This window comes from Vanessa cardui, chromosome 5 (assembly GCF_905220365.1).
Source record: "Vanessa cardui chromosome 5, ilVanCard2.1, whole genome shotgun sequence".
NCBI lineage: Eukaryota > Metazoa > Arthropoda > Insecta > Lepidoptera > Nymphalidae > Vanessa > Vanessa cardui.
In genome coordinates, this window is record NC_061127.1 from 9581994 (window position 1) to 9593862 (window position 11869).

General features: G+C 36.5%; 1 protein-coding gene across 1 annotated transcript; it reads left to right on the top strand.

Annotated features, from left to right (window-relative positions):
• The first annotated feature begins 534 nt into the window (after window positions 1–534).
• On the top strand, window positions 535–11654 carry LOC124529970 (RAD50-interacting protein 1). Its single transcript, XM_047103934.1, has 15 exons — window positions 535–643; window positions 724–886; window positions 971–1212; window positions 1551–1706; window positions 2021–2193; window positions 2276–2490; window positions 2745–2991; window positions 4104–4281; window positions 5756–5945; window positions 6542–6680; window positions 7484–7599; window positions 8500–8681; window positions 9755–9929; window positions 10641–10768; window positions 11238–11654. Exons 2-15 carry the CDS (start codon window positions 746–748, stop codon window positions 11446–11448), a joined length of 2493 nt encoding a protein of 830 aa, XP_046959890.1. The 5' UTR covers window positions 535–643; window positions 724–745; the 3' UTR covers window positions 11449–11654.
• The last annotated feature ends 215 nt before the right edge of the window (window positions 11655–11869 follow it).

Below are 11869 nucleotides of genomic sequence, written 5' to 3' on the forward strand. Positions count from 1 at the left end.
TCTTATATTTTGTTTTGAAAGGACTCCCGATCGCTTATTAAGCCGCCATTTAAGAAATTTAATTTCGGGGATCCCTGTAACATAGCCAAATTATATGTGTATTGTATAGTCAGTTACTGTATTTGTTATATACCGTATTACGTATTTGTTGTATTCGCTATCTTCCTCGCTATGGCTAAACATAAGGTTCTTCAATGAAACACCACTGAGCTCAATTTCATGCGCGGCTTTTTGTAGATGTAGATTCTGATGTTTCGTGGTGATAATAACAAGATTTATATTATGTATAATTATTATTTGAATATAATTATATTATCTTGTTATAATTGTTAGATATCATGTGTATTGAGGCACGGACAACACATCTATTGAGAAAAATTTAAAAGATTAGAAAAGTGGAACTTTTGTCTTCGTAAATAATTTTTAGTTCATGTTTTATTATAATTTGTAGATATTACGCGTAATTCGTTTAATCCGCGTGTCGTATGATTTTCTTTAATCTGTTACATTACTAAATAATACGTATCACTTTGACAAGTTGAGTGTTGACAGATTATTGATTAATGATAATCACAACTTCACTTGTGAAGTGATTCTTGAATCAAGATATTCATTTATAATGTTTTTGTTTTAATTTATTATTGTAAGTATGGATGCTTAAAATTTAATAGATACCATAGTAGCTTCCTGTATTCAAATGATAAGTTTGAAATTTTATTACAGTATTTTCTCTAACTCCATCAATATGGAATTTACTTTGAACGATGAAATAAAAAAGGACATAATAAATAATCTAAATATTAAAATAGGTAACGATATTAATTTAGATAATGTTGCTGAAATACAAAATGACTTATTGGAGAAAAGAAAACACCTTGAAAGCTGCGTAAGTAATGATATACTGGACTATTTTATTTTATGCGGATTGTCATGTCATGTTCAGTATTTATTATTATTTAAATTATATTAGTTACACGCTGCGAGCGATGTGGTGCCAACGAAGCTGACTTCTGCTATCAAAAAGGCTGAACTTAACTCAAAGCAAATAGAAAAAATAAGAGAAAAGATGGCAGTAATGGTTAAAAAAGTTGAAACGTATATGACAAAAACACAACCATTAATGACAGAGCTTGATAAAAGGTTTTCTGCCATACACCGACTGGAGGAAGTATTGTTATATTTCCAGTCATATGCTAGAGTTGAAGAACTAAGGTAATAAAATATTCCACTGTAAAGTTTTGTCTTTATTAAACTGTCTTTATAATTTCTGCCTTAATTAAAAACATTATGTTGTGCATGGTTAATTAATCACTAATTTATTTATTCTGATAATACTAATTTGCCTATCCAAGAAAGAAGACACAGTATATTTTGACTAATCATTGTCTACACTATATTTATAGGCAAACCCAAGTGACACTGTTTTTAAATGTGCACGCCTTTATTATTGATGTTTTGATTAAAGGCCGGAATTGCATGTAATTAAAAATATGTTGTAATAATTTTATCAATGGAGACTCAATAGGAAAAATCTAATTTTCTCCTTACAGCAACCAAATGAAACATTGTAAAGATGATGAACAGCAGGTATCACTCTATGGAGAGATGAAAAAAATGTGTGGTCGCTATCAAAATACTCACTGGAATACATATGTTAAAGAATACACACATTACTGGCATAATGTATTGAAAGACAATCTTATAAGGTAAATATAATATTTATAAAATAAAAAATTAACATACATTTATTATTATATTATTAACTAAATATACTTTATATATTTGTTATATGTATATTCTATTTTACATTGGTAATATTGATATTAGTGGAATAATTGTGGGCTTAAATTGCGCCCAAATAAAATCTAAATGTATATTATTAAAACTAAGTAAATAACTGGCATTATTCCAAATTAAGATATAAAATTATTATCAATTTATTACATGCAAATTACATTCCATGCTTTGCATAACTTAGTATGTTTACTGTGTCAAAATATATAGAAGTTTCAATTTTTAGGCATTATGAAGATGTACTTAAGTCACTGAAATGGCCCTTCACTTCAGCTTCAGAAAATTCCCAGGTCCCGAAAGAAGTTTTGAATAAATTTAGTAATCTTACAAGGTATCTATTTCTGATAAGGGAACCAAAAGATATGGTTGTCGAAGCTGTTTCAGGGGATTTCATAAAAGGTGAGCTTATTCATGCATTTTTATACTTTTCCTACCATTACAATTGTGTAACTGTTTTTCTGATGGTACTCTTTTTCTTTAGACCAAGAACCCTGTTTACCTGTGAAGGTTCTACTGAAACCCCTAAAAAAACGATTCACATTCCATTTCACGGGATCACGACAGACAGCCAGAATTGATAGGCCCGAATGGTTCCTCACTCAGACTCTTACATGGATAAAAGATCATCAGAATTTTGTTATGAATAATGTGCAACCTATTGCTGATAAGCTAGATATGCATAATGTTAATGCTGTAGTGAGTACTTTTATATGATACTAGTTAAACTTATATGGTTATGCCTCATTAACTATTTAATTTATTCGGAAGTTTTTAATGTAAATTATTTCTATGACATTTTTCATTATTTTTTTTACATTATACATGCTTATTTACTTTAATAATATCTAAATGTATCCAGACTTCAGTTTAATTATAAAATCATTGTTGTTACTGCGCAGTCTTCATACTACTTAATAATGTGTTAACATATTGGAAATGATATATTTTAGGAAGAATTTAATGCAGGGTTGATAGCTCTGGCTGCTGAAAGACTACACACAGTTTTAGTAATTTATCATACACAAAGCTCGAAAGGAGAGATAGTTGATGTGGATGCAGCTTTTGCTCATGCCGTGGACGAGACCTTAGGTTTTCATAAGGAATTGATGACGATAACCGACAATGAGATTAACAATGTTTTATCTGTGTTGACCAAAGCCGAAACTTTTGTGAGATGGTTATCTGTTGAAAAGAAATGTAAGTAATGTAGTAGTTGAATATGATTTTTAAATGTTTATAGATTCAATATAAATGAACTATCAATGGTCTAGCAGATGCTAGTTACATACGACCTCACAATCTGTAGATTTGGAGGTCTTGTAATGAAACCTCAGGTAGAGCCAGTAAAAATATATTGAATTTTTCTCTCGACAATTATATTGTTTTCATTTCCGTGCCTCGGAAAGCACCACCATTGGTCCTGTACATGAATTACCACTAATTACCACTTGGTGGTAGGGCTTTGTGCAAGCCCGTCTGGGTAGGTACCACCCACTCATCAGTTATTCTACCGCCAAACAACAGTACTCAGTATTGTTGTGTTCCGGTCTGAAGGGTGAGTGAGCCAGTGTTACTACAGGCACAAGGGACATAACATCTTAGTTCCCAAGGTTGGTGGCACATTGACGATGTAAGGAATAGTTAATAATTCTTACAACGTTAATGTCTATGGGCGATGGTGACCACTTACCATCAGGTGGCCCATATGCTCGTCCGCCAACCTATACCATAAAAAAAAAAAAAAAATCTCGACTATAGATTGATTTACTGTGCAACTGTTACAGTTAGCTAGTACTAGTTTGAATAAGCACCTTGTTAGTAGGTCAGGACATTTTCATCACTAAATGAAATGACACTTTTTTCGAAGCGAAGGATAGGCACAAATTATATATGAGACTAGTTGTGCCCGCGATTTTGTACGCGTTTGAATTTAGCAAAAAAAATATTATTGTAGCCTAAATTACTTCTTATTATATCAATTATCTGCCAGTAAAAGTTCCATCAAAATCGGTACAGCCGTTCCAACGATGAGCCGGAACAGACAGATAGACAAAAATGGAAAAAATGTTATTTTAGTGTACGTACCGCATAGACATAACGCATACGCATTGAGTAAAAAAGGGCTATTTAAATAATAGAAACAGACACTCCAATTTTATTATATGTATAGATGGAGAAGATTAATGAAAATGCGAAAGTTTACTGTGATAATGAATTAAAACTTATAGTAATGAATCCGAGAACGATAACGTCATTCCATGCAAACTCAACTACTCCTTAATAAAGTGTGTGTGTATTGTAACCGTCAGATGCGCTGGCGAAGATGGACGAGACTCTAGACAGTTCGCAGTGGATCGAGCCGGTGGCGGGCGGCGCGGGCGCGGCCGTGGGCACTCTGCTGTGGGTGCCGCGCGGCGCCGACTGGTTCGTGTCGCTGCTGAAGACCATAGAGGAGCGCTACGCCATCCTGCCGCAGCCCGGACACCGGTGCGCTCACACTTCATACCTGGCCATTGTTCTTTTTTTTTTTTTTTGTGTTGTGTATTGCTGTTGGCCGTACTGGCCTTCACAGCGTCACCTGACTTTCGGGCGAGAACTAATGTCCCCTGCCCTGAGGTTGAGCGCGGGGCTCTAAATTAAAACTAAAGTTCGTCCTGAGGGTGTCTCCTATGAGATCGCACCTCGGCTCAGAACGAAATCGGTGGGGAGAACGAAATCGGTGGGGTGGCCATTGTTCACTTAGTTATAGTCATCTTGTGTAGATGTTGAATGGGGGGGGGGGGGTTAACTGCTAACATATATAACATCTTAGCTCGCAAGGTCGGTGCCACATTGATGTATTGTGAATGGTTAATATTTGTTATAGCATTAATGTGTAAAAGGGAGGTTGACTTCCCAACAAAGCATCGAAATTTAATTTACACTGCATTTTGACGACCTCCGTGGTCGAGTGGTGTGTATACCGGTTTTCATGGGTACGCCACTCTGATGTCCCGGGTTCGATTCCCGGCCGAGTCGATGTAGATGGTTTATTAGTATTCTATGTCGTCTTGGGTCTGGGTGTTTGTGGTACCTTCGTTACTTCTGATTTTCCATAACACAAGTGCTTTAGATACTTACATTGGGATCAGAGTAATGTATGTGATGTTGTCCAATATTTATTTATTTATTATAGTCTTGTGTAGATGTTGAATGGGGGGGGGGGGGGTTGACTGCAGGCACAGAAGACGTAACATCTCAGCTCGCAAGGTCGGTGCCACATTGATGTATTGTGAGGAATGGTTAATATTTCTTATAGCATTAATGTGTGACATCCCAACAAATCATCGAAATCTTATTTACACTGCATTTCCTTGTTCGATATGCTCTTAAATATGTGCCCGTCACCCTCCGTATTGGAGCAGTGTGGCGTTTTAAACGTCTAATGTTTTCCCTTCAAGAAAATGAGAAACCTAGTAAAAATGCTTTTGTTGATTATATTATTGTAATTAAAGTTATTTTCGAATATCTTTTAGTTTATTTAAGTATTTCAATTTTATAGCAGAAGTTTAATTAGAGCTATTTTAAAACAGGCTATTTGACAATGCGAAAAATAAATTGTGAATTATTGTAATCAGTGTATACATACTGTTAGTTTAAAATTGGTTATTTACTAACGAAAGTTGAAAATAATACTTATTTTTTTTCAAAATATGTACCACAGATTAAAATAAAGGAAAGTGACGTCGCCGACCCCATTGCAGCGCCATATTGTCCAAGTAGCGTTTTTGCGCGCTGTTTAAATATGGATGTTTTAATATGATATTTTCTGCAAATATGTACTGGAAATAAAAAAAAAAAAACAACTTTGAATAGGTTCCTTAACTTCTACTAAATAATCAAATAGCCTATTTAATACAATAGTATTTAATTGCCTGACTTTTTCTTGCATGCCTTATTCAATGTTATACATAATTTGCAGATTGCAATTCCTAGAGCTCCAATTGGAGTTGATAGAGGAATGGCGTATTCGCCTGACGCAGCTTCTGAGCGCGGCCGCCGCGGCCCTGGGGGCGGAGTCGTTCCTGGCGACGGGCCCGCACCCGCTGATAGCCATCGTCAACACGGCGCACCACACGCGCACCGTGCTGCTGCAATGGGCTCATTGCCTGGTAACTTGTCTTATATTTATTTCAGGGTAATTCATTCTATCCGATCGTGAAATGATTCAAAATTTTAACTTTAGTGACGATAGAAATGAACTTTAACAATAGTTGCTGTTTGGAAAATGGATGAGACAGACTTCCTTTAATTTACGTAAAACTAGTTTTCGGCCGTGATTTCGGTCATGTGTGAGGGAAAGGCTACTTTAGTAGTTCAGGTTAAAAGCAACTCATGTGTAATTCGAGACTTATATATAACGTAATGTCAAAAATAAGGTAAATGTTGGATCACAGAAAGAAAAGTAGTTCGTTGATGACCTCCATGGTCGAGTAGTGTGTATACCGGTTTTCTTGGGTACACCACTCTTGAGTCCCGGGTTCGATTCCCGGCAAGTTCATTTAGTTTTATGTTGTCTCGACTCTGAGTGATATGGTACTGTCGTTACTTTTGATTTTCCAAAACACGAGTGCTTTAGCTACTTACATTGAGATCAGCGTAATGTATATGATGTTGTCCAATATTTACTAAAGTTTTGTTATTGAGTGACACTCATACATCCAAATATTCGCAGCTATAACGTTAGTAAGAGGTAATATGTTTACAGCATTACCTGCAACTGCACTACTACAGACGCCAGTTCCAACACTTCACTCAGCAGCAACACAGGGAGGATGAGAGCGAGTCGTCGACTAGCTCGGACGACGACGAGGAAGAAAGCGACGAGGATAACACGAGACAAGAAGGTAATAAATAAAAAAAAGTAAAAGCAATTTCAAAATAAGTTTTTATTTAACAACAACAACAGCCTGTAAATTCCCACTGCTAAAGGCCTACTCTCCCTTAGAGGAGAAGGTTTGGAACATATTCCACCACGTTCTTCCAATGCGGGTTGGTGGAATACACATGTGGCAGAATTTCTATGAAATTTGTCACATGTAGGTTTCCTCACGATGTTTTCCTTCACCGCTGAGTACGATGTATTATAAAGACAAATTAAGCACATGAATCAGCGGTGCCTGCCTGGGTTTGAACCCGCAATCAACGGTTAAGATGCACGCGTTCTAACCACTGGGCCATCTCGACTCCTTAGTTTTTATTTAAATTCGCTAAAAGAAAAATAAATACTGTTAACTTATAACGTCATTTCACTCACGAAGTATATTTTTACTTACTCCGCCATATTTAATGAAATATGGCGTTATATTAGTTTTCGAGTATTCTTAGCATGCCCTTTGATTTTCCCATATTGTAGGAGCGCATTGAAATAATTGATCCGCTATCTTAGGTATGGCGCTATTTATTGATTATTATTTATCGATTTAGAGTGACGTCACATAGTTCACGTCACGAAACTGACGTGTATACAAAATGTTAGCTCAATCGGTTCAAAGATATCTGCGTCTAAAGAAACTTACAGAATTTCACCATAGTAATATTGCAAGTTAAATGAAAATCTTGTAAAATGATGATAGTCAAATCACAGCAAAAACATTTCTGCCATTTATATTATCGATAATATTGATATATTTTTTATCGTTATTTCTAGAAGAAGAAGTTGACGAAAGTTTGACTTTGAACGATGTCGAGGAACGAGCTAAGAAGTTGGCTCTGAATGAAGTGATAAGAAGAAACTCTATGCTTGAGACCAGTCAGTATGATATCGTAAGTATTCAATAATATATTATATTTAATAAACACCTAACTACTATAGTAATAAAATTTTAAATGAAATCAACCAAGCTATATGTAGTATGTATAATGTAGTTATATGATGTGCAACTTCTGAAGTGTCAAATTGGTATTTGTAAAGATAAGAAAATGGGTTGGTATAATCTGTCGCTCTAGCATCGCTCGCTCTCATTGGTCAAATCAAATAGTCGGCGCTTCCTGCCTTCCTGTTACATACTTCCGTCCCTTTTCACAAAATCCATTCCACAGACTGCTTTTATTGTTTAAAAAATAAAAACTTAATTTTTCAAATCAAATCAAAATAAACTTTATTCAATGCTTTTACAAGCACTTTTGAATCGTAATTTTACAATTAATTGAAACTATCACCGGTTCGGAAAGTAGATTCTACCGAGAAGAAGCTGCAAGAAACTCAGTAGTTACTCTTTTTTAACATTTAGAAATACAAAGTCAGTTTAGTTAAATACAATTATTAAAATTAATATATCCCGCTTGGACGTCAACAGGTATTAGCTCCACACTTTTTTTATCATCTATAAAATCTTGTATTGAATAATATGCTTTTTCTACCAATATATTTTTTACAAACGATTTGAATTTACTAAACTTTTAATACTCAAAACATTTTTATCCTACCTTGTTATCAAATACATACATACTTTACCGCTAACACTTAGTGTTGTGGTACTCCGGTTTAAAGGGTGAGTGAGCCAGTGTAATTACAGACGCAATAAATATAACTTATTTTTTTGGCTGAATTATATTTATGTTATTATGATGACTTAAGTCACATGGTGGAGTGGTCAACTAATTACAGATAAATTAAAAGTATGGTATTTATAAAATAAACCTTTGCTTTTGTAATTGTTGCAGACTTCACCTATAACCAATCTAGCGGTAGCGGAGCCTCTAGTAGACGAGGACTTGGAAGAAGCGGGAGTGTTCGGTGACGCGCCCGCCCTTCTCGCACACCTCAGGGATGCGGGTGTCGCCGCGCTCGCTGAGCACATTCTACTCGAGTTCAAGGCCACCATCCGGCATTACAAGAAGCAAAAGTGAGTGAAGTACTGTAAGACGCTGGCATATGACCAACGTAAGCTATAATTAACAAGTACATAATAAAATATATAAATAACATAAAAATAAATCATGTGAAAGTTTAAAAACAGTTGTAGAAACACGGTATTCGTATACATATTACATTTAAACAGCTAAACCGATTTTGATGAACTTTGCAATAGTGTTAAAACGAATTTGTCGCGGGTATAGCGGGTATAGCCGCAGCATCAAATAAATGCTCGAGTTAGTAAGTAAAGTTTATATTCTTACTCATTGTATTTAGATTTTTATGTATATTTATTTATTTTATATGTATTGATAATATAATTTATTAATGGATATATAATTTGTGTATGCCATATTTATATTTATTTCATAATTTTAATAATAGACTCATATCATTTTATTTATTAGTACCACCCTTAGTTTCTATGACCTATCCTACACCGTTTGTTGCCTGGAAGAGATCACTGTATCGATAAGGTCGCCGAAATTGTACGCCTGTTATATCAAGGCCATATCTTTGTTATATATATTTTTATCCCACTGTGTGGTGTACAATAAAAGAAAAAAAGTAAAAAGTAAAGTAAAGTAACAGCCTGTAAATTTCCCACTGCTGAGATAAGGCCTCCTCTTCCATTAAGGAGAGAGATTGGAATAACCCGACCAACCCGCATTGGAACAGCGTGGTGGAATATGTTCCAATCTCTCTCCTTAATAAAAGAATAAACTAAACTAATCAACATTTTCTTGGTGGTAGGGCTTTGTGCAAGCCCGTCTGGGTAGACACCACCCACTCATCAATTATTCTACCGCCAAACAACAGTACTCAGTATTGTTGTGTTCCGGTCTGAAGGGCGAGTGAGCCAGTGTAACTACAGGCACAAGGGACATAACATCTTAGTTCCCGAAGTTGGTGGCACATGGACGATGTAAGGAATAGTTAATAATTCTTAAGCGTTAATGTCTATGGGCGATGGTGACCACTTACCATCAGGTGGCCCATATGCTCGTCCGCCAAACTATACCATAAAAAAAAAAAAAAAAAAAACTTCCCCGGTCCGCGCAGATGGCACGCGATGCTGACGCTGGAGGAGCGCGCGCTGTCGGTGTCGGGCGCGCTGTGCGGGCCGCTGGCGGCGCTGTGCGCGCGCGTCGCCAGCGCGCAGCTCGTGCTGGCGCCGCCGCTGGCCGCGCTGCTGCGCGCGCACCTCGCAGCGCGCGTCGATCAACACGTCTACGAGGCGAGCCGCCCACTACACTACACTATACTATACCCAGTGACACCGGATACGAGCTCTTTGACTACCTTTGTGTTAACGATGATTATATATTGCTCGTCGGCATATCACCGGGTCTCTTGCATTTAAAAAAAAAAAATTATACATAACTCGTATTACATTTTAATGTTTTTTTTTTTTTTTTTTAATATGAGACAACATCACATACATTACTCTGATCCCAATGTAAGTAGCTGAAGCACTTGTGTTATGGAAATCAGAAGTAACGACGGTACCACAAACACCCAGACCCAAGACAACATAGAAAACTAATGGTAATCTACATCGACTCGGCCGGGAATCGAACCCGGGACCTCAGAGTGGCGTACCCATGAAAACCGGTGTACACACCACTCGACTATGGAGGTCGTCAATTGTAATCGTAATTAATGTTATAAATATGGCTGAGTATTGCGATTGGTTTCGTGTCTCGCCTTAATGTGAGGTGCCTTCGTGATCTCGATTGATAAATGCTCTTAACATAAATTTTGGTTGATCGGCTTAATGGCTGACTATAATCTGTTTATTTAAAATTGTGTTCTCCGGAGTTCTTTGCGAAATATTTATACACATTACATTATTAGATTATTAAAATGCAATTGAAGCCAAAAATAAACTAGGTTTTTTTATATATTTAGCTTATTTAACTAATTAAACATTTGTTTATTAACTTAGGAGGTGGTTCTAGAGAGTTGGTTCAACACAGGCGGAAGTTTGCAGTTCACTCACGACGTACAGAGAAACCTCGTGCCCGCTTTCGCGCCACCCAATAAGAATGCATCGCAACTTAATCTCCTGCCAAAGTGAGTGATGTTTCGAGACTCAACTCAGACGGGTACGAAATCGCAATCAAGAAAAATATTTTGAGTTAAAAAATATTGATGAAATCGATTCATCTGTGCTTTATTCTATTTAATTATGACAAAGCTGTTAACTACGAACCAGACTACCGACCGACTACCGCAGACCGAAATTGATTCTGTGTTTGGTATTACAGCGAGTGAGTGAGCCTACAGACTATATTCTCTTGATATGGTGAAAATCTTACAATTCCTACTTTATTTCTAAGTTTGCTATCAAAATATTCTTTATTCAAGTGGGCTCATAAAACCATTTGAATCGTCTTGATACAGTACCGAATAAAATATCAGGCTAAAATCGGTCCCGAAAAATAATTCTTCGAGAAACTCAGTAATCACTCTTTAATACCATTCCCATTCATATTCGTTTACCGTTCCATTATGAAATAAAAAAATATTTTTTCCCCATCAGGCTCAACGATGCATGCAAACTCCTCAACATGGATTACGGTGACGCACGTCGCATACGCACTGAAATAGTAAAGCAGCCAGACGAGGCAGTGATATCGCTCAACGACCAAGGCATCATGCACATACCGCCCAACGAAGCTCTTCGCATCCTCAACCAGAGGACTGATCTCTGCAATTCGAGCTCGCCCTCATCAGTCATGGATCTGTTTTGACGATACGAAAGGGGAGGCGTGCGTGTACATCACTAGAAGTGCAAGTACTGGAAATTGTAGAGGTAACTGTTTTGCTAACCGTTCTATATTTGAAAATATTGAAAATCGAATGAATGTTCAGTACGACACAACATAGATGTAGCGTCGGCAAAATTCGTAAAACCGATCACATCCGAATTGAGTATGCTATCCTAAATTATCAATATTTATTTCTCATGCGAATATGATCTTGGACAAACGTAATAACTTGTAATATCATATTACCTAATATATTCGTCAATTTGACACGTCGATTTACATGCACTTGCTTTCTCTGACGCGAGAATCTATAGCGACGAATAGCGTCGACTGGCGCGATAGGGAGCTATTTCTATTGGTTGTGTAAATCGGTAGTAATCCGTTTTATTTTCATTCCATTGCA

Coding starts and splice junctions, on each gene's coding strand:
- LOC124529970 (XM_047103934.1), top strand. CDS start 746: ATGGAATTTACTTTGAACGATGAAATAAAAAAGGACATAATAAATAAT. Junction 7,600..8,499: donor AGACCAGTCAGTATGATATC/GTAAGTATTCAA, acceptor TAATTGTTGCAG/ACTTCACCTATAACCAATCT. Junction 10,769..11,237: donor CAACTTAATCTCCTGCCAAA/GTGAGTGATGTT, acceptor TTTCCCCATCAG/GCTCAACGATGCATGCAAAC.